The following is a 21,941-nucleotide window of genomic DNA, read 5'->3' as shown; positions in this document are numbered from 1 at the left end:
ACAGACGGGCCTGATCAGTAGAGTACCCTCCCATCCACAGCCCGGACTGGAATTTGCTCTGATGTCCGCAAATATCTGTGAAACCACTGGCAAAGTGTGTGTCCTTCGCCTCTAGTTCGCAGAGAGGATGACAACCTGCTACTGCTATCAGTTACTCTGTTAGCTTAAATAGCAGAGATCTGTGATGTGAATCTAAAGGTTCCAACCCTGCTGATGAACTGTGCGGGTTTCTGTGTGACTCTACATGATAGAATTTGTTTTTTTGTTTGTTTTCTAGTAACCTAGGAAATTACACACACAAACGATGTTAAAAGAACATTATTCAAGTTATAAAGTCAAGGACTCAAAAGTTAGAAATTCCAGAATTAAGGCAACCTCAATGTGGCCCCTTCTGCACATGTGTAACCCTTCTGCCCCTCTGAGTTGGCAGCAACAAGGGCCGGGTTCAGTATCCAGGGGTTCCGTTTCAGTAACACCATGCATAACCGGCCTGAGCCCCCACCCAGTGACCTGGACACTTACATACCACACCCCCCTGGGCACCTCTAGTAGGCAATACTTCCCCTCTCGCAAGCACAGAGTCTGAGTGTAGCACAATCCTTTTAATAAAGGAGGGAAACAATGCGGCATCACATTGGAGAAACACCACAAACAGGATTATAACACAAACCATAAACAAAAACCCACCTCCAAGTATGTTCGGCAATGTCCTTTTTCCCTTGGGGTCTTAAGTCCAATCACCCCAAAGTCCAACAACCCAAAAGTCTCTAGTCAGTGCCACCTCAGAATTCAAGAGTTTATCTGCAGAGTTTTACCCACGGAGAGGCGAGCAAGTTGGCCCCCTGGCCCCCCCACGGTAGTGCCCCGTAACACCCTGTATGGGCTTTCCCCTCCCACTCAGGCCTAGGGGGTAAAAAACTCGCCAGAATAAACTTTGAATACTCTGGGCCTTGCTCTGTAACAAAAGACTTCGGGTTTTTGGACTTCGGGGTGGATTGGACTTAAAACCCAGGAGTGATATGCACGCCAGCTGTGCCACTCATCCAGCCAACCTGTGAGCCACTCCAGCCATCCCTGCAAACTGCTCCACTCTGCCAGCTGCTTAGCGATAGGTCTTCAGGCTCCCCCACTAGTTAACACAGCACTCAGTGATCTCAGCTCCGCTCTTTTAGTGATTTCAGCTCTTAGCAATTTCAGCTTGTAGTAGGGGAGCCCCGGTGCTGGTACATCATTGGCCCAACATGAATTCAGCTCAGCAGCCTTTAGATGGACTCCTAATGGAATCAATATTAGCTCTACTCTTTAACAGTGGAGAGAAGAGGATGTGCAATTGGTGTTCCAGGCCCTCAAAAAGGGCCCATACCATCAGGTACACACACCAGTCCCCAACCTCTCTCAGTTCACTGGGTTTTAGAACCCATGTCCCTTGTCTAGCAAGTACCACTTAATTGAGTTTGAGTCCTTTCTGTCATAAAGCAGCCTCATAGTTCCTCATTCACATAATCAGGGTGATAACACTTTTTTTTTTTTCTGCCCCAATAACAAAGAGATTGGGGATCCCAGGCTGCCATGGGCTATGCTAGGTGGGGTGGATGTGCCAATGCAAATATCTGAAATTCCTTTCCACACTCCCCATAATTCACCACCAAATGTCAGGGTAGAGCTCATCCTGATTCTGCTTACAGATGCGTTATATTAGTCTTTAATTACATGATTACATGCTACTGTTTCCACAGGACCCTTAATTCGTTTATTGCACAGGATCAACCTGCTTCTGGGGTGAATCCGAATTGTGTAGTGAAGTTGGAAGGTGCATAGTGAATGAGGAAGAGAGAGGATGGTCTCATGGTTAAAACAGTTGAATAATGTCCTGGAGAATTGGGTTCTAGCCCTGCCTCTGCCAAAGAGTTCCTATGTGATGCTGGGCAAGTCAATTCAGTGTTTCTCAACTGATGGATCTAAGTTCCCTCTAAGCTGTGTGGCCACACAGCTGCCTATTAAGCTCCATGCAGGGACTCAGGGGTGAAATGGGGAGAGGCGCCCCTCCCTACCTGCCCTAGCGTGGACCTGCCTCTGCTGGGGAAGAGGAGCCCCTCCCTCGGCCCGGCCCAGCCCAGCGCTGCCGGGGGAGGTGCCTCTTCTTGTTGGCCCCAGCGCAGACCTGCTTCGACCAGGGGAGAGGAGCCCCTCCCTCGGTCCAGGCCCAGTGCTGACCTGCCTCGGCCAAGGGAAAGGAGCCTCTCCCTCATTCCAACTCCAGCACGGACCTGCCTCGGCCAAGGGAAAAGAGCCCCTCCCTCAGTCCAGCCCCAGTGTGGACCTGCCTCAGCCAGGGGAAGAGCCCTTCCCTCAGCCTGACCCAGGCCCGCCGGAGCTGCTGTGGCCAGGGAGAGGTGCCTCTTCTCCAGCCCCGAGCTGCTGTGGCAAGAGAGGGCTGGGGGGAGTCATCTCTTCCCACCGTAGCCCTGGGGCAGCCTGCACCCCAAACCCCTCATCTGTGCCCTGCCAACCCCAATCCTCTGGTGCAGCCCTGAGCCCTCTCCTGCACCCCAAACCCCTCATCCTCAGCCCCATCCCAGAGCCTGCACCCCCAGCCAGAGCCCTGAGCCCTCTCCCACACTCTGAACTCGTTGGCTCCACCCTCACCACATGAATTTTTTTATATGCACCAATATGGAGGTGATGTGTCGATATGTGACACATCACCTCCATATTGCTGCACGTAACAAAATGTATTCTGCACATGGGTGTGAAAAATTAGAGGGAACACTGGCCACAGCCCTCAGGAGAGTGGGAAGGATCCCAAAAGGCAATCAAGGGTGAGGGTGGGGAGGTGTGAGCATTGACTGTTTTATTACAGTCTAAAGCAAAGACAATCTCGCTCCCCACACACTCTTACCCTTCAAGGTCAAGATCTCTCTACCTCTCAAAACTCAGAGTTAAATTATATAGGCTGATCCTTGCTGTCACTGCTACATTTTACTCTGATAAAAGGATGGGGGTTGTGAAAATATCTGACTTTGAACAAGGGGTTGCCAGCTTGAAAAGGTGGAGGAGAAACACTGACTTAAACCGAGCTTTTCACAGGTGGTTACTAATCGTGTGTTTCTCATTTTCTGGGTGCCCAATGTGAGACCCTGGAGGCTGATTTGCAGAAGGGCTGAGCACTCACAGCTGCAGCTGGAGTCAACAGGAGCTGTGTTTTGAACATACAAAGCACCACATAACATCAAGTCCTCTGAAAAATCAGGTCCTAGGGGTCTCAAATTTGGCACCCAAAATTAGTGGACACTTTTGACCTTAATCTCTTTGCCTCATTTCCCTCTCCATGTCTGTCCCCTATCTGTAAAATGGGAATAATACCACCTCATCTCACAGAGGTGTCGTGAAAAAAAATCAGTTGACGTCTGTAAAGCACTCAGATAGTGCAGTGATGAGCACCATAGAGACAGACCTTGAGGAACGTACTAATTCTGTCTTCAGAGCAGGGTTTGAATAGTGTGGAGTAAATAAGACTTGGGGACACTCACTGAACAGTGAGGCTAAAACAAAATATTGAATAGATGCTAGTTAAGTGCACACCACCCATCCTGCGTGCTGAATGAGGCAAGGGCCCCATGAAAAAATAGTACGTGACCAAGTAATTAAGTATGCTCAAGGGAGCCAAATCGAGGTTGCCCAGGCAACATTTATTCTGGCATTTCCTAATTTTTGAGTGTTTTACTTCAACTTTAATATAATGTTATTTTCATGCAGATTATTTGTATGTAATGTATTCTTACATTGTACAATATTCTCCATTATTCCTTGTGATTTTTCTTACGAGGGGAGTCTGGATGTTTTACTCATGGCAGGTTAACAGTCTAGTTTGTAATGTTTACGTTGAAATACATTTGCCTTTTAAAAAAACCTGTGTTTTTCCTCTGGGTTTCCCAGAGCTGATTCTCATATAAGCTAACCTCCCCCAAACCTCTGGCCCCTGCCAGCTTTTAGGAACAGAATACTTTACAGGGCTTAAAAGCCAGAGAAAGAATTGACACAAACCTAAAGGATTTCTTTTCACTAGCAATTTTGTGTGTGTGCTCCGTTTCTGTTCCCCAAGCTGCAGGTTTGAGGTGGAAGAATCTGGTGGTTTATGGTTTCTGCCCAGTCATGTATCTGTTTTTAATTTTGATCATGCATAATTCTCACCCCTGTGCAGACACCTTTCATAGCTAGAGTCTGTGCACCAAAGCCATGCGAAGGGATTTTTCCATTCGCTGTCACTCAGGGGAGCCACTTTATTTCCTTTTTACTCTGTATTTTTTACATTGCAACACTGGCAACATCTACGGCTGCTCTTTTTGGGTTTTAGCAAATGTAGTGCTGGTGAAAGTCCTTCTCTGTCAGAACACATGGACAGTGGCTGTGTAGGCTTTCTCTGTGCTGGTGTGCCCTGCTGGCACTGCCACGTAAGACGGGAGTGCTGCCTCTCTGCTGAGATGGCCAGGAAGGTGGCTTTGGAGATATGGACACCAGCTTATTAAGAGCTGGACCCATCAAGTCATTTCACACAAGCCGCCAAACACATCCACTGGGCCCTGTGTGCGTATGCCTTTGCTGCAGGATTCTGCTGTGCCACTTGAAACTGTTCATGTGTTGATGCTCTTAGTAAAACAAACCCCTCATCTGCTGTTCTGTCTTAGTGGAATCTAATCCTGGCTGCAAACTCTGACATCTCTATTGAAATGGAAACTACTTGTCTTTTAGCAAACCGCTGGATGCCCACCCAGAGCCAAAGAAGCCGTCGGCCTCTGCAGCAAGCAGGAAAGGAGGGGGCTCTTCCACATCGGGGCTGAAAAAGTTCTTCTGCACCCTCAGCCAGAGCACCAAGCAGAAACTGGGCAGGTTCCGGTGCTACAGCATGGATCAGATTCCCGCCGAGGCGCCAAGCCTGGCTCCACCCCCAGAAGCCAAGGCAGATGCTGCTGATTGCTCTGATTTGAAGAAAGCACCTTCCCTGCAGTCACTGCGCCTGGTGAGTCCCAAGCGTGACTCTGTACATGCTGCAGGTCTGGCAGTTGTGAGATCCTTTACAATGGAGGCAGAACACAGGGTCTGTGTGTGGCCTAGATTGGACAGAGCACTGGGGAATATACCGTAGTAGGAAACAATCCTCTGCTGGGTGTGATTCCCAGCTCTGTGACCATGGGCATGTCACTTTACCTCTCTGTGCCTCAGTATTCCCTTATGTAAAATGGGAGTTAGGATGCTTACCCTCCTTCCTAGAGGAAGTGCATTGAGATCTGCAGAAGAATAACGCTAAATCATCATAATCTCTAGGTTTTACAGCAGTCTTCACCACTGGATCCCAAAGCATTTTACAAAAGAGTACAGTATCATTATCCTCATTTTAAAGATGGGGAGACTGAGGGGGAAGGGACTTAACCAAGATCACCCAGCAGCAGAGCCAGGATTAGAATCCAGGTCTCCTGAGTCCTAGTCTGGTGTTCTACCCACTAGACCACACTGCACAGATGCACCATTTATGTCTGACCTACTCTGTTTTCCTTTGAAGAGTATGCAGGCTGCTGCAGCTTGAACTGACTTTGAGAGAGCTTTGCTCTACCAGCCTTAAGTGCATCCCTGTCCGTTCATGTCCTGCCAGTCTGCCCCACTGTGTTGTGCGCACAGACTGCTGAGTGAAGCTTACAAGAAAATTGGTCAGCACAGCTGAATCTGTGCCACAGGCATAGCAGAGGGGAAGAGAAGAGCTGGGGAAGTGTAACAGAATAAGGTAGAAAGAAGAAGATGGAAGAGTGTAGTGCGGGGGGGGGGGGGGAAACAGACAACTACAACTGAGTGTGCTTGTGTGTGTGCGCGCGTGCGTGCGTGCACATAGATCACTTAGGCTGGGTTCAGTCACACTTTCTGCATAGTCCTGGCTGATTGGGCCTTTTCAGGGTCAGACATACCCAACCCCAGCAGGGCACTGGAGCTGGGAGGGTGGTCTATAGCCTAATCTGTTTGCAGCCTTTAATTATATGGAGTTGAGATACTGATCCCAAAATGAAGTCCCTTTGCTAATGTAATTGGCCCAAAGCCCCTCTGGTCCCACTGGGGCCCTGTGTAACATTGCTCCCAACAAGTGCTAAGCAGTCCAGGATGGCTGAGGGAATTTTATGAAAGCAAGCCTCATCAGACTCCTTCACGGGTGCACGTTTCTGAGCCAACCTGGAAGGGTGTGTGAGCTGTCTTCAAACACTTAAATCTGTGTTTGCTTGTGATTATAAAAGCAAGACAGCCCAGTACTTCTGTGGAAGGCATTGATCATAGAGTCATAGAAATGTAGGGTGAGAAGGGACCTCGGAAGTTCCTCTAGTCCAGCCCCCTGCATTGAGGCAGGGCCAAAAAAACCCAGACCATCCCTGACAGGTGTTTGTCCAGCCTGTTCTTGTAAACCTCCAATGATGGGGATTCCACGGTCTCCCTTGGAAGCCTTCCAGAGCTTCACTGTCCTTACAGTTAGAAAGTTTTTCTAATATCTAACCTAAATCTCCCTTGCTGCAGATTAAGCCCATTACTTCTTGTCTCTTCTTCAGTGGACATGGAGAACAATTGAGAAGTCCTCTGTACAACAGACCATAATATATATATGAAGACTGTTATCAAGTCGCCTCCCCCTCCCCTGTTGTCTTTTCTCAGGACTAAGCATGTCCAGTTTTTTAACCTTTCCCCACAGATCGAGTTTTCTAAACCTTTATCATTTTTGTTGCTCTCCTCCGGACTCTCTCCAGTTTATCCCCATCTTTCCTGAAGTGTGGTGCCTAGAACTGGACACACTACTCCAGCTGAGTAGAGCAGGGCAAGTACCTCCCGGGTCTTACAGCTGACACTCCTGTTAGTACATTTGTTAATACAGCGATGCTGAAGAAATGGAAGAAACTGGGATTGTTTTTCTTCCTCTGTTGATTTTTATGGCCTTTAGAGGGTTCAAAAGGGATCAAGAGGACTTGGGGTTTCAAATGCTGGTCACTTGGGAGCTCCCTGAGCGTCCCCTTCTGGCAAAAGACACTTTTGCTTGGATTTTCTTCCAGTACTTCTGGTTTACAATACTCTCATTCTCCCACTAGGTGTCACCCTTCTGCCAACTGAGGAAAGCCTCTTCGGTACAGAACATGCATTCTCTCCTGGGCAAGACTGACCGTTCCAGCTTTTATCTGGAGGGCAAGCCAGGGGAAAGCAAAGCAGCTGACAGGTAGGAATGCGGGAGGGCCAGGGGCGCTCCCAGCTCACCCCACTCCAGATCTCTGATGACGTTTAATTGTTCTGAGAACACTGATGCTACCGATCTGCAAGGGAGGTTGCAGCTGGTGCTGGGTGATAGTGTTCTACATTAATCTGTAATACAAGTTAATTCCACTAGTGGTGATGCCAGTGCAGTAGTAAATAATTATTTAGCTCTGTCTGTGTGCTTGGTGCTGCACAAAGCCTGGCACGAGATATGGTCCTTGCACACTGAGTAGTTCTGTTACAAACCAGTGTGGACATCACTTTATTTCAGGTACGCTGGGTTGTGTGCGGCCCTTCTTGGGGTGGTTCTGGTAAGAAGCCACGCTTGAGCCTGTCTGTAGGGGGTCTGAATGTGTTGAGGGAGGAGTTCCTGGGGCATGGGGCAGCTTGGAAGAAGATGCCAGTGTAATAAGAGTGATACACAGGAGTGCTGGGAGGAGTCTCTATTGTCATGTGGCATAGGCCAGCCCTGGGTCAAGGTTCCAAAGAAATGCCCCAGTCACATGCCAGGTCTCCAGTGAGTACTGTTATACCCAGGGAAAGAGCAAGAGGGGCTAAGAAGCCCTTTAGGAGATTGGCTGGGGGTGAAGGGGACAAACAGGGAGCAATAAGAGCAGAATTGTGCGGGGCATCAGGGGGGAGACCAGGAAGACACTGTTACTGTGATGCCAAAGGGCTGGCAGGGGAAGCCAACAAAGGGAGCTGAAGAGGGATATGATACTCTAGTGGGAGGAGAGGAAGATGCAGCGCTTGCTCCCCAAGGCACATTAAATGCCATAGAAGTTACTTCACTGCTGTGGTATAGTCACCTTCAGGCGGGATGCTGAAAGACAGCACAGTACTGAGGGCCTGGGGGATGTTTGAGTGAGGGAAACTTTTATGCTTGCAAAACGTGCTGCTGGATTTTTAACGTTCAGGCAGAACAGATAGGAACCTAGTTCCAGACCGTCTGAAAGACCTTGCACCTGGTTGGAATTCTGCCTAGCTTCCTCCAAAGGGCAAGTTACTCTGGGGGAACTGGCTCCAGGAAGGCCTTGCAAACTTCATGCCTAGACTGCAGAAACTTCCATTCTGGGTGCAGTGGAGAGCAGCAGACACAGAACTTGGATTCGGAAGCAGCTAGTTGTTAGTGTGAGCGCTGATTGGATTGGTCTGCTGTGGGTAGGAGGGTCTAATGAAGAGAGATGGGATGAAATGAAGGAAAGGAAAATCCAGGTGAATATCAGGGAAAACTTTGTAAGTGCGTGACCCGCTATCCTATGGGGAAGTGAAGGAAGCAACATTTGCTGGAGCTAATTGAAACAGGGATGAACAAAGGCCTGGAGACAGTGGGCGGAGAGTGAGGCAACCTCGCCTGGGCTCCTGAGGGATGGCCTTAGAGGGTCTAATGCTGCAGGTCTCTTCCATTTCTAATTTCCAGGAGTCTCCTCTTAGTAAGATCAGGGTCTCCTCTGCCTTGAAACGGGAGAACCAAGGGGAAGTCCTTATTAGGCAGTAACAATTCAAACACTTGCCTCAGGCTCCTCAGAGTGCAAATTGGACTTGCCCTGCGACCCTGAGATGAAGGATCTGTTGGAAGCTCTAGGCCTCAGCCCTTTACTCCCAGTAGCTGAGATATTACACCTCCTTGCTCCAAGGGTGGTGGGTTCTTTGCTCCACACAGCAGTAACGTTCCCTCTGGCTCATTCCCTTCTCCCTCCAGGATAGCAGGTGCCCCGCCCCGGCGTTCCCTCAGCGTGGAGGACATTGGCGCCCCTGACTTGGTGCGAACAGTCGGGCGGGTGGTAGAAGTCTTCCCGGATGGAACCAGTCAGCTGGAGCTTCAGCGCCCCCCACAGGGCACTTTTGGGTTCAGTGTCTCCTCAGGGAATGGTCGACCTGACACAGGTACCTGCTGTGAATGACGCGTGGGGTTTTATAGCAGCACCGTCAAGTAGCTTTTATGGTTTGTTTCAGCTTCTTGAGACCTTAAAAATACCCCCCTCTCAGCACCTGCTTAGTGCTATTAGTCCCAGCCTGCCTGGTGTGTGTGCCCGGCTGAAAACCCCCTTGTCTCTCCTTCGGGTCTGCGGCACAGCTTTGAGAACGGCATGTGTTATGCTACTGCTGGAAGGGAGCTGGACTCTTCCTGTGGTGTGTCGTACACGCGTGACAATGTTTGGTACCTGTGTATGTTACCCAGCTTGGACTGGGAGCAGTTGACATTCCTGGGGTGGGGAGCAATGACACCGTGACCCCCTGCAGCTTTATGGGACAAGAGGTGGAGAGAAGCCAGTCAGTCTGCTCAATGCTCAGGATGGCTGGCCCTGGCTGGGGGAGCCTGGACAAAGACGGCAGTGTGACCTACGGGCAGCCAGTCTCAGGCTTAGGAATGGTTTGGGTGGGAGCAAATTCCACAAGTGGGGCCTCTCTAGCAGCACCCTACTTCCGGTGTCCCATGAGCATCACCCCGGAACATGGCAGCCCAGGGCAGGAGAGGTGGCTGCCTTAGCCTGCTGGAAGGGGTCCTGCACCTTCCTGTAAAGCAGCTGTTGCTGGCCCGTGTGGAACACTGGGCATGCACTGGATGGTCCCCTGGGCTGCCCCAGCCTGGCAGTTCCTGGGCTGTTAGCTTGTCAGCAGAGTAGTAGAGCTCCCAAAACACCCCATCTAGACCTCTCATCCTTAACGTCCTCAGCTGGGATGGGGAAAGCGCCTGTGTCTGGGGCCTGCTGTCTCTGTAAATCCCCATGGAGCCCTGGAGTGCCAGCCTGGAAAGCAGCCCTCAGGCAGTAGTGGGCTCTGGAACCTCCACCAGCCTCAGAGTAGCCTTTGCTATTGGAGTCCCCCCCACAAATCTCATCTCCATTCCAAGTAGAGAAGAGCCCCCTGAAACTGGTAAGGCTCAGGGCCTGACTGAGCCCAGACATTCCAGGCTTCTTCCCAGCTGGGCTCCTGGCAGTGTTGCAAGACATCTGGCTCCTGGCGTCAGATAGGTGGCTCCAGGAGGAGGCTGGCATTTGATTTAACCAGACTTGACTTGGATACTATATTCCATTGAAGATGTTTAGTGAATTTATTGCCATGACAGCTCTGCTGCCCCGACTCCTCAGTTTATCCACAGAGCAGGTCCGGCGAGCAGCGCTGCTGGGTGCCTCAAAGCCAACCATCCTGGGCTCCGGGGGTAGCTCCTTCTGCACCGCTGCAGTCCTTGGCCTTTCAGCTGAGACTCAGAACATGGACAGCCATTCAGAGCCCCCTGGGGGAAGAGAAGGAAGGATGGCTAGTAAGGACTTGCATATACCCAATGGCTGAAGAGCTCTTTAAAGAGGGCCAATGAGTCTCAGCCTGTTCCACACCAGGACCCCTCTCCCATTGGGTAGAGTGGTTGTGACATCCCCAGGGGGAGGGATAGCTCAGTGGTTTGAGCATTGGCCTGTTAAACCCAGGGTTGTGAATTCAATCCTTAAGGAGGCCATTTGGGGAACTGGGGTAAAAATCTGGGGATTGGTCCTGCTTTGAGCAGGGGGTTGAACTAGATGACCTCCTGAGGTCCCTTCCAACCCTAATATTCTGATTCTATGACTATGGTGGAGTTCCCCTTACAGACTGGCCTGGGGCTGTGTGGATGTGGGTGAATGCACCACAGCTCTTGGTAGGCACAATGAGGATGTTTTCATGTTTCTCTTTTCCCATCTGTTGTGCATGTACTTTGCTGCTTGCTTCCCCCACCGTGTTGCACTGTTTGATGTTTATTTGCATAGGAGAGTTGCCCCACCCCCCTACAGACAGCTGGGGACTCAGATCGGCACTTGCTGCAGCATAGCAGCAAGGAATGGCCAACAGGTGGCCTGCAGGCAGGGATGGATGGCCAATCATGGTCCTGCAGTCTGTGGCCTAAACCCCTCTCAGCATCCCTGTCCTACCTTAAGAAATGACCATGAGGGTTTGCCTGGTGCTGGTAATGAGCAGTGGAGGTCTGGACCTTTGTCGCTGCTTCCAAATTCAGCTCAAATTACAGAGACAGGGTGGTTTGGCGGCCAATGTGCCGTGAGTGGTGGCTGTGGTCCGATCACTAGTAGATGTGTGTGATTTCAGAGATTTCAATGCCCCAGCAGGCACCCTTATTGGCAGTGTTGCTTCAGAGGCCATCAATTGAGCGAGCATGAAAACTGAACCCCTCTCTGACTGCGAGTGCTCACCGTTGGAACAGTGTCGACCAAAGGTTTTTAGTGAACTTGCAGCTTATCCAGATCCCTCTGTGGCTTGGTGCACCAGGGGGTCTTGGATCGCTCCAGATCCTGGCCTCACAATCTGGCATGCTGTGAAGTTTGGAGCAAACAGGAAGCTCAGAAATTCAAAGCAGCCGGAGTCAGTCACACGTGCAGGGAATGTGTGCTCTGAGCAGATCATTTATTTTTATTGTTGTGCTGGCCAAAGGTCCAAGTGGGCCCCATTGTGCTGGCCAATGTAAAAACGTAGGAAGAGTCAGTCCTTGCCCTAAATGTCTTACAAGCAGAAGAATATCCCTGTGTGCGCTGATTTGGCTTTCACCTTAATGAAATGCCACAGTGAGAATTTCCATTCTCCTAACTGGTCCAATCGCAGAACTTTCCCAATTTGCCTTCCAGCATAACTCTGGATTTGCCTTAGTCCCCTGCTCTCTGAAGAGCTGGTCTGAAAACACCTGCCTGGTTCTGACTAGCTGGAGACCAGAGAGTTGTACCTAATACTCACAAAGGAAAAGCAGCTAGGCCAAAGTGACCTAAGCAATGGTCTGTTTGCAGTGTGCAACATTAGCCACAGCAGGAGCTGAGAGGAAGGGTAGGAGTTGATGCAGGGAAGCTGCACCTTACTCTCTGCATAACTGGGGCACTGAGCGGGCTCTCCACTTGCCTTGCAGGCATCTATGTCCAGGAGATGGCAGACACCAGCACAGCCAAGCTGTACGCAGGACTCCTTGGAGTGGGGGATGAGATCCTGGAGGTGAATGGTGCCAAGGTCACCGGGCTCGGCCTGGCCCACATCAGTGAACTGCTGTTATGGGCCAACACCCTATCCATCCGAGTGCTCAAGCAGAGACCCACCAAGCGGTAGCATGGAGGAGGCCAGGGTCCTGCTGAGTTGCACCCAGGAAGCACGATGCTATGCAGTGTTCAGTGGCCGTGCTGAACAAGGAGAGACCAGCATGTGGGTGAAGCCCCTGCTGCCTCTTGGGGCGCTGCAGGGACACAGTCCTTGGCATGGAGCCCAACTCCTGCTGCCAGGAGATGCCTTTGTGACTGGAAAGATGCCTGATGCACAGTCAGTGCTGTCTCCGTGTCGGGGACCTTTCTGTGCTAAATAGTGCGCGCATGCAAAGTTGTGACGGACAGTGCGGATCCCTGTCCGTGGCCAAGGGACTGTCAGGGCAATGTCTGCTTCACAGCCTCTGTCTCTGTTGGGCGGGCTGGTGCACCAAGCAGCTCATGCATGCTAGTCCAGCAGAAACAATAGGTGCTGCTGTTCTGCCTGGGCCGCTCAGCTCCCCTGCGGTGAGTGTTACTGGCTGGGGCTCTGCACCCAAACATGCTGAGTAGCATTCAGGGGCAAGACTTACGGTGCAATATTTTGTTCCCCGATGTTTTCCAGCTTGGGACAGACAGGGGTCTTATTTTCTGCTCTCATCCACCACACAGTGACTGCCTGCAATGTAGGAGGGATCTGTGACCTGCCAGCTCAGTCCCTGCTGTTCCCAGTGGCCAAACAGCAGGGGGCGCTGCCTGATCAGCATATCCATCAGAGGCTCCCATGGTGGGGGCCTGGCAGCACCAGTGTCTTCAGCTCTGAGCGCCAGCCTGGCAGCTGTGCAGCAAGAGCCCATGGCTGCCATGCAATGCCACCCTCTCGCCAGGTCTGCCTTTGTGCCCTGGGTGCTGTCAGTCCCTCTCTGGTTGCCTCCTGTCACTGAACCAAGAGGTTTCCCACTGGCTCCTTGCTGCCAGCCTGAGATGAAGGCCAATGTCATTCCTCGGCTAACTCATGCTGGTGAAATAAAGGGTGGGACATAGAGCCCAGGGACCTGCTGGATGTGCTGATGGGACCCTTTCGGCCTGACGAGGGACTCGTTTAACCAGTGTTGGAAACCTCTGTATGTTCATCATTGTGTTTCTCTTAACTTATTAAAAATCTCTGATGGAAACTCTCCACATTCTGTACCTGAGTTATTGGAGCAGGTGTGAGAGTGGGGGGCAGGGAACGGGCCTGTTAGTGTTTGCGGGCAGTGCTCCGAGAGTGGCCAGGTCAGGACCATGTTTACTGATGAGGATGCGGTGCCCTAAGAGGCGCATGTAGATAAATGGGGGGGGGGGGGGGGGGGGTAAGCTGGTGTTGGTCGGGATACGCAGCGCTGGCAGAGATAAGGAAATGGGCAGGAAGGAGGAGCAGCCAGTCTCGGCATCTGTCAAAGAAAGCCATCCCACAGCTGGGGAGGGTCCCTGGTTCACAGAGTGGATGGGAGGCTGGGAGCCATAGATCTGGGGGAAGGGTAGCAGGACGGCTGAGTCTGGGTGTGGGGGTGTGTAGTGCGGCTCGGCCGCGGTTTGTCCCTCAGCGGGGCTGTGGGGTATCCCACTGCCTCGCTCTAGTTCGCCAGCCAGTGGCTCTGCTATCGTGGGGAATAACGCACACTCGGTTAGGGGGGTTCAGGCCCCGGGATGGGGCTGAATCAATAGTCCGAAACTGGCCCAGGCCCTAGGTCAGGGTGGGACAACAACCGCTGGGTCAGAATGCTCAGGCCCTCAGGCAGGGGTGAGCAGTACTCATAGGCTTCGGCCTCCTCAGCCCAGGGGAAGGGGGAGTCTGCCACCTCGGAGTGGGGTGGCAGGGGGGACGCAGGCCCTCCCACTCCACTGCGTCCCAGCCCGGGGCCCTAGCAGCAGCAGAGACTCGCTGCTGTCAGTGGGGATCCTGGTCGCAACACACTGACATTGGCTCTGGCAGTGTTGCGGCCAGACTGGGGTTGGCTGCCCCCGGGCTACTTCCACACTCCCCCTCGTAGGGTACTTGAGTCGTCGTAGCATCACCGGCGGTCTCAAACACCATTGGTTCCTCTGGGTAAGTAGTGGATGGTAGGCTCAGCGGTTCCTTAGGGTAGCTGGCAAGAGGCAGGCTCGGCCCTTCCTCGGGGTAGCTGGCGCGGGGCAGTCCCGGCCAGTCCTCCTCGGGGTAGCTGGCGCGGGGCAGTCCCGGCCAGTCCTCCTTGGGGTAGCTGGCGCGGGGCAGTCCCGGCCAGTCCTCCTTGGGGTAGCTGGCGCGGGGCAGTCCCGGCCAGTCCTCCTCGGGGTAGCTGGCGCAGGGCGGTCCCGGCCAGTCCTCCTCAGGGTAGCGAGTGTGGGGCAGGCTTGGCCACTTTCCTCGGGGTAGCGAGCGCGAGGCAGGCTCAGCTGGCCGGGTGTGAGCTCGGCTGGCAGCGGCTGCAGACGTCTGGCCCCTGCGGTGGCTGGGCCTTGACTGAGCTCTGCAGGCGGGCTTTTATACTTCTGGGTCTGCGCCGTGCCCTCTGAGGGGCGGGCGCAGGACCCAGCGGCTCCGCTCATGGTGGTCGTAGGGGAGGTTCATCCCTCTGCGGGGCTGTGGGGTATCCCACTGCCTCGCTACAGGGGGCTGCAGTCTGGTTATGGGGCTGGAGCAGCAGGAAGATTAAGTCACTTAAAGGGGGACGTGGTTGTGGGATTAGTCTGTTTAGGAACAAGCAGACTTGCCTGCAGTGCCTCAGTGCTGCGCAGTAAGCTCCCTGTCAGAGGTTAGTCTGGCAACTCGACAGGGTTAATGGCTAGAAACCAGAGTCCTACTGGAAGTGGGGCTGAGTTGGTGCAAGTCCTAGAGAAAGGCCAGATGACAGGCAGCTGGTCTGGCAGCTCCATGTGCAGGGCAATGCAAATTGTGGGCTTGGAGACCTCCCAGCCTGCTGAGCTCAAATGGCGGGGGACACATCATGCAAGGACCTTACCGGTGTTTAGTCATTTGTGGATGTGACAGTTTTGCTTGGGACACCAGAACCAGCACAATCTGGTCCCTGGGACTGCACAGGATGAGCCATGGAAAGGTGGCCAGAGTGAAGAAAGGGCCCTGGTATACTGTGAAATAAGTTAATGGGATAAAGTATCAGAAGGGTGCCATGTTAGTCTGGATCTGTAAAAGCAGCAAAGAATCCTGTGGCACCTTATAGACGAACAGACATACTGGAGCATAAGCATCCGACGAAGTGGGTATTCACCCACGAAAGCTCATGCTCCAAAACGTCTGTTAGTCTGTAAGGTGCCACAGGACTCTTTGCTTCTCTAATGGGATGCTGCTTAAAAGCAGGGCCAGAGGGATGGAGGAGCCAGCCCAGGAGAGGGAGCTGGTAGTGGAAAGCAAGGAAAGGAGAGGTTTGTAAGAGGATGCACAGGGAGGGACTTTGCTGGTAAAGTGGAGGACTTGGGAAAAGGGGAAGTTCTAACAAAATTGCTCATTCCAACCTTATCTCTGCCTCCCTCCCGCCCCTGCCTCCAGCACCCTCTGCATGGGGAGCATGCTTTGTCTGATGTACACACTCACGCTCTGGCTCTCCTAGGACTTCCTCGGCCTTTGCTCTCCTCATCATGTCCGGGGCCTTTGCTCTCCCAAGAGGTCACTTTTGCCCCTCCTCACTGCCAGTGTTCTTAACTAATCTTGTTACTGGGGAGCAGGCAACGCTGCCAGACTGAACAGCTGGGTCCAGCCCTCCCCACCCCACTCTCTACAGGGAGCACGTTCCAGTTGCCAGGTAACACCTTTCCCTGTGGCAGAGGGGAAGGGACATGATGTTTTTGCTTCAGGAGGGCAGTTCACCCCAGGCCCAGACTGATAATGGCCGAAACATGTTACCATGGGCTGGCTGGTTTGTGGGCTTGGCCAGTTCATACTGCACAAGCTTCCCCATCACACGTCCATTGCCACAACTTGCCCCAGGGAGAAAGGCCAACAATGGGCTGAGCCTGGGTGCTGCGCTCCCCTCTTCACCCTAGATGTTGCCTGTCTGGGTCAGAGCTGAAGCCCGAGGGGGCTAGGGGGGAGGGCTTATGCTTTCTCTGTAGCTGAGTGCGGGGCCCAGCTGATCTGGCACCTTCACTGAATGTATGTATTAAATAACTCTAATAAAACCAATGGCAAAACAGTGCCCACAGCTCTCCTCTGCTCCCACCTCAGAGGAGGCAGTAAGAGCCATTCATCTCTGCCCTCCAAAAAAATTATGATTAGCACAAGGCAGACGGCCATCAGAGGTCACAGCCGGATGGCGGTGGGTGGCAGATGGATAGCCCTGGGCTCCAGGTGCTGCCTCTTGAAAGAAAACACTATGTGGCTCTGCATCTGCGGAGGGCCGCCTCAGTTAACCCTAACGCTCCCTCCACTGGTGAGTAGAGCTGAGCTGAGTGGTTTATGCAGGCAGCCATTCTGGCTTCTGTGTGGTAACAGCTGCTCAGCCATGAACCCTGTCCTCACAGCTGTGCTTTCCCAGCCTAGCCAATTGATTTTAGGTGACCTGCAAAGGGAAATATTTTAAAATAGGGGTTGTGCCTCTTTCGTTGCATCTAGATTTACCCCCTCAGGAACAACAGGAAGCAGTGTCTGGATTTTTTGCTGGAGGTCCAGTACGGAAGAGCAGGGTAGAGGGGATGAATTGTTAGCAGTGATGTCCTTTTCCCTAGAGGCTGGACACTCCTCTCAATTGCTCAGCTTTCGTCTGTGCTGACGCTGTGAAGCCCACCGAGTCTCCAGCCCTTTGCACCATTCCAGGGATGGAAAGCTCTGACTTTCTGATGCCACCACCCCTCTTTTAGGGAGGAAAAAACCTTTCATGCTGCTTTATCCCTCACAAACAAAGGCATGATGAGCCCATTTCTTTTTCCATTGCAGGTCACCTTTCATGAGGCTGCCAGTCTCACCTGTGAGAGGATGACAGATGGCAGGAACCCAGGTGCAGAGTCACTGGAATGGCAGGCAAACTAAGGTCTCATTATGAGAAGTGCTGAGCTACACGTAGGAGGCACCAGGGTGCCCAGCTTCAGCACAGCAGAGCCTCTGCTTTGCTGATATGTCAATAGACACATGGGGGTGAAACATGCAGCCTGCCTCAAGTGCTTATAACTTAGGAGTGGAACATCCTTCATTAGCCACTGGCACGGGCTAGTTGAGGTTGGTTAATGCCAGGTTTATTTTGGCACAGGCCGATCGCCACTCTAGTGAATATATGTCGGAGAGAGAGCGAGCTGGCTACGACGTGTCCCAGAAGTAAACCCTGCGGGTGCTCTCCATACATGTGAAGGCAACCCGCGCTCTGATGGGAAAGCTAGTCAAAGCCAGCAGGAGTGCAGTTCTGGATTTGTTCCAGCCTGCAGACATCCCAGACAGCTCTGCGGGGGGAGAGCATGGGAAGAATGGGAACAACATCTCCCCTGTTCTCTTCCCTCGTGGCAAGGAGAAGCAGCCTGGGTGGTTGTGTGTGAGAAGCAGCTATCCAGTTCTGTCCTCCACACACACAGGAAGCTCTGTAAGTTATGTGGGGCCAAAGGGCCAGTGCTGACAGCCCCCTGCAAAAATACTGTTACCTAGCACTTAGGTCAAACTTTACGCTTTCAAAGTGCTGCCCAGACATCCCTGAGAGGCGGTGTAAGTATGGCTGCTTGTAAAAGGCAGGTGAGGAAAGTGGGACACTGAGGCGAAGCGATTTGCCTGGGACTATCCAGGATGGCAGTGGCAGAGTGAAGATTAGAAGTCAGCTGTTCCTGGTTCCCAGCCCTGTGCTCAGTGCACTGAGCCATGCTGCCCCTCCACTGTCTCAGTGCACTTTGGAAGTGCCAGTGACCCCATTAGAGACTCGTCATGGAGCCCAATGCAGCAGGGCTGGATGCCAAGCCCCACTTAGCAGCTGGGGCCGAAGGGAGCTGCAAGTGGGAGTACGCAGGGTCCTCCCTGAGCAGGCTGGCTAATCCCGTGGGAAGCAGAACAGTCCGAGGTTGCTGGGGTGGGGGGTGCAATGATCTGGACACCGTGCTGCGCTGATGGTGCATGAGTACCATGGGGAAAAGTGCAGTACAGCCAGAGAGGCGCATGTGTGTGTGAAAGGCTTAGCCCAGGCACAGACAAAGTGACTGGCCGGAGGCTACTGTCTCTCCCACTACCAGACGGGGCTGAATGTGACTGCTCCCCTCTGCCAGCCCTCTTATGATTGGAGCTCTTCTTGTGGTGCTCTAGAAAACTGGGCCCTGTAGCCTCTGCTCTGTGCCAGCTTTCCATGCAGCCTCAAGCAGCCTGGGCACAGCTGGCATCTTCCTGCCTCCATGGCAGCTGGAGAGAACCTGTTCAGTTCAAGCACACCCCCCACGCTGCCTCTGTTGCTCTGGAGGCAGGAGGGCCCCCTGCGGCAGCAGCAAGCCTCTGTGCCCCACTCACACTCACTGCAGGCCCCAAACAGCTCTGGGCCAGCAGCCAAGGAAAGAAGACACCTGCCCAGCTACAGCTCTTCCAGCCGCCTTCCTTTCACCCAGTGCCGCCCCCGCTCCTTGGATGAGTAATTTGGCTTTTGTTCTCCATCCCCCAGAGAGTTTATATTTCAATGCTAATGATCCCAGGGTGTCTGGACAGATTGCCTGGCTGTTCTTCACCCGGGGGGAGGAATCTTGGCTGCTTGCAGAGCTTTTCTTCTAAAGAAAGCGCCTGTGAAGTATAACAAATAACCTCCGCCTCTCTCTCAAGCAGCATCATGCTGCTACAAAATCCCCAGCCAGAGGGGGCCATCCCCTTCAAATGCCACCTCTGGGGCAAATCTGAAACTAGCCTTTAGAAAAAAAAGAAACTGAAAGAAAAACAAAATACTAGCAAGCAAATCAGATTAGCTGCAGCTTAAAAATATTAACCCAAATAAAAGCCCTGTGAGTGGCAGGCTGGAGTCATTCTCTGTGTGGGAGAGATCACAGCAGTTCTGGAAAACTATTGCTTCAAGCCTGTACTGTGTCTCCTCCTTCGTCATTCCTCCTTGTAGAATGCAGCACCAGGCCAGAGATCGTTTGCAGGGTAGATTCTGATCACTACATCTAATTACACAGCAAAGTAAATTATTGAAAATGTTGGTGTCTTGATGGCACCAATATTGCCAATCCCAGATGTTTAGAAATCATGAGATTTTTTTTTTTTTAAAGTTCTGCGTTCTTTTGATTTGCTTCTATATTTTGAACCTTTCAATTTCATGATGTCAAGCTTTTGTCTTCAGTTGCGAGGGCTAGAAAAATCCTTATGCTGAGATTCTCATGTCATAACTAACGCCAAGAGCTGGGGCTTTAAGAGCACCACCAAAAAGCGTGAGACTGGTGCTAAAATTAAGAGTTGGCAACACTGATGATAAACAGGAACCTGCCTCTTGATGCAAAGTAAGACTGAGAACGCTGACTTCCCCTTAGAAAGCACTGGGCAGTGTAAGTTCCATTGTTCTGAAAAACAAAACCACTGTTGCCTCCAAGGGACACAATCAGCCTAAATGTGCCCCAAAATATAGGCCTGAGGAAGGGCTAATGGCAGCTTTTATTCAAAACATGTCAGTCCCATGGGAATTCTTTTAAAATTATCCTCAGCAGGGTTTGCACCCCAGATGTTGCAGCATGAGGCCAGCGCATATGAATCGGTGATCAGTGTGACCTCACTTGCTAAGCTGGACCCCAAAATGCAAAGGGCATTAAACACTGAAAAGTAAATTAGAATGTAAAGACTCTCACTCTTGGTTTGGGGGCGGTGAATTGACTTGTCACAATTTCGGGCACTGGGTGCTAGACTGAGGCCAAAACCCCTAAATCCAAACCCCTTTCCCACCTTTACTGAAAGTTCAGGTCTGGATCTGGATCCAGACTTAGCCTCAGGCCCATCTCTAGCAAACTCTAGTTGCTGGGGGAGACTCTCCAGTTCACGCTGCTGGTGGACAGAGGGCAGCTCTCCAGCCTGTTCCCTGATGTGGTTCCTCACTACATTCACCAGCTCACCTGGAAGTGGTGTGGCTTGCTGGGTCCTCTGCTCTAGGTTCTGTGCTCCGCAGCTGGGAGCCGGTCACGCTGTTGGAATCAAGGTAATCAAAGTAAAAGTCGAGAGCATTTTTAAGGTTGTCACAGTGAATGTGAACAGGACCCCATATGGTGAAGTGGGAGACGGGCAAAAAGAGAAATTCACTAACATGATCTCTTCCGCCTCTCGTCAGGACTGACAGCTGATAACCATACTGTGACTGTGCAGTGCGCTCAGTGATCTCTGTAGTCCCCCACCTTCACTACTCCTGCGTAAAACACCCACCCTGTCCCTGTGTCGGAGCGAGCCACAAGCAGGCATCTGTCTGTGTGTTAGTTTCACTAGAGTTTCCTTCATCAGGCTTCCCTTCAACAGGTGGGAAGTGAAGAGGGAGACGCATAAGTTTGTGGTGCGATGGCTGACTTGGCAGGAAGATGCATCACCTACTATTGGATACGATGGACAAGGTAAAATCAGGTGAGATCGGTTCTGTAACCATGGGTTGGAGAGGTTGGTGGGGACAAGTGCCCTAAGTCCAACAGAAGACCACATGAACCAGGTAATGTGAGAGCCAAATGCTGGGCCATCCCCCCAACTACTCCAAATTCTGCCCTCAGATAGCTGTTGTCCTTTCATCCACTGTAATAGGGACCATGGCTGTGTCAGAGAGTGGAAGAGAAACATCTGCTTCTGGCACAAAGCAGCAGGCACATCCCTGCACCTTTGCACTCAACCCAGAAAGCCTACGATTGCTTCAGCTAGCTCCTGGGGTGCTTGTGTTCTGGACATTATAGCGAAGAATGGAAAGACCCAGACATAACCTACTTTCTTCACCTTAATTCTTTGTCTCCCCCCACTGTGGGAGGAAGCCGGCAGTGGCAGCATTAGGGACCCTACAGTGACAAACTAGCATACGTGCTCAGTGAGGAAATGCTTCAGTTTCCAATTTCTAAGCTAGGCTATGGCTGCTGCTAAGGGATCAATGCACTGCCCCCTCTCTCCTTAGTAGTCACAACCAGACTTGTGGGTTTTTCAGGGGGAGAGGGCTGTGATGGCATAATCTCTTCTTCTCTTGCCTTTTGCCCTCCACTGGAGCTCTGTCTTTGAGGGGAGGCTGCTAGCAACTTCCCGACCAGCAGAAACTTTGACAGGAGTTGCTAACACCTCTCATCTCTCCTCAGCAGTGTTTTCCATAGGCGACCTGGCACTATGCTCCCCCACCACCCTAGCACCTGCTTACAGATGGCCGGTTTGACAATACCTCACTTGACAAAGACCTCGCTGCAATTTCGGAAAAGGTCAACTGGCTCCAATGGGCAGGAAATAACTTCCCCGCTATTTCAATTTCAGGCTGTTTGGCAATTGGTCACTTGGATTGTGATGCTGCCAATGGGACTGTAAGATCCCCAGGGCAAAGTGTGTACCAGGCCCATATGTGGAGACACCATCATCTCCATGGACTCGAGCAAGGAAAATGGAGGTAAATCAAACTATTGCTGGGCCAGGCAATTTGCAGCAACCACTTAGCACAAACTCTGCAGTCAGAATCTCTCCATCCAGCGGGCTTTGAGGAAGTGTTCAACTTCTTTAAATGACCAACTGTTTTGACAGAGGGAAATGAGATGATTCAGGGGATTAGT

General features: G+C 52.0%; 1 protein-coding gene across 1 annotated transcript in view; it reads left to right on the top strand.

The window, feature by feature from the left end:
- KIAA1614 (KIAA1614 ortholog) overlaps positions 1 to 14,311 on the top strand; it is a 39,367-nt gene extending 25,056 nt beyond the window's left edge. The window contains exons 7-10 of the mRNA XM_032796197.2: positions 4,750 to 5,017; positions 7,113 to 7,237; positions 8,975 to 9,159; positions 12,155 to 14,311. Coding sequence (XP_032652088.2) covers positions 4,750 to 5,017; positions 7,113 to 7,237; positions 8,975 to 9,159; positions 12,155 to 12,348 — 772 coding nt within the window. The 3' untranslated portion in view covers positions 12,349 to 14,311. The remainder of the gene's footprint in view (positions 1 to 4,749; positions 5,018 to 7,112; positions 7,238 to 8,974; positions 9,160 to 12,154) is intronic.
- Positions 14,312 to 21,941: the final 7,630 nt, after the last annotated feature.

The sequence above is a fragment of the Chelonoidis abingdonii genome, chromosome 7, assembly GCF_003597395.2.
Source record: "Chelonoidis abingdonii isolate Lonesome George chromosome 7, CheloAbing_2.0, whole genome shotgun sequence".
Taxonomy (NCBI): Eukaryota; Metazoa; Chordata; order Testudines; family Testudinidae; genus Chelonoidis; species Chelonoidis abingdonii.
The sequence above is the reverse complement of the archived record's forward strand: the minus strand, read 5'-3'. Positions and strand labels throughout refer to the sequence as shown.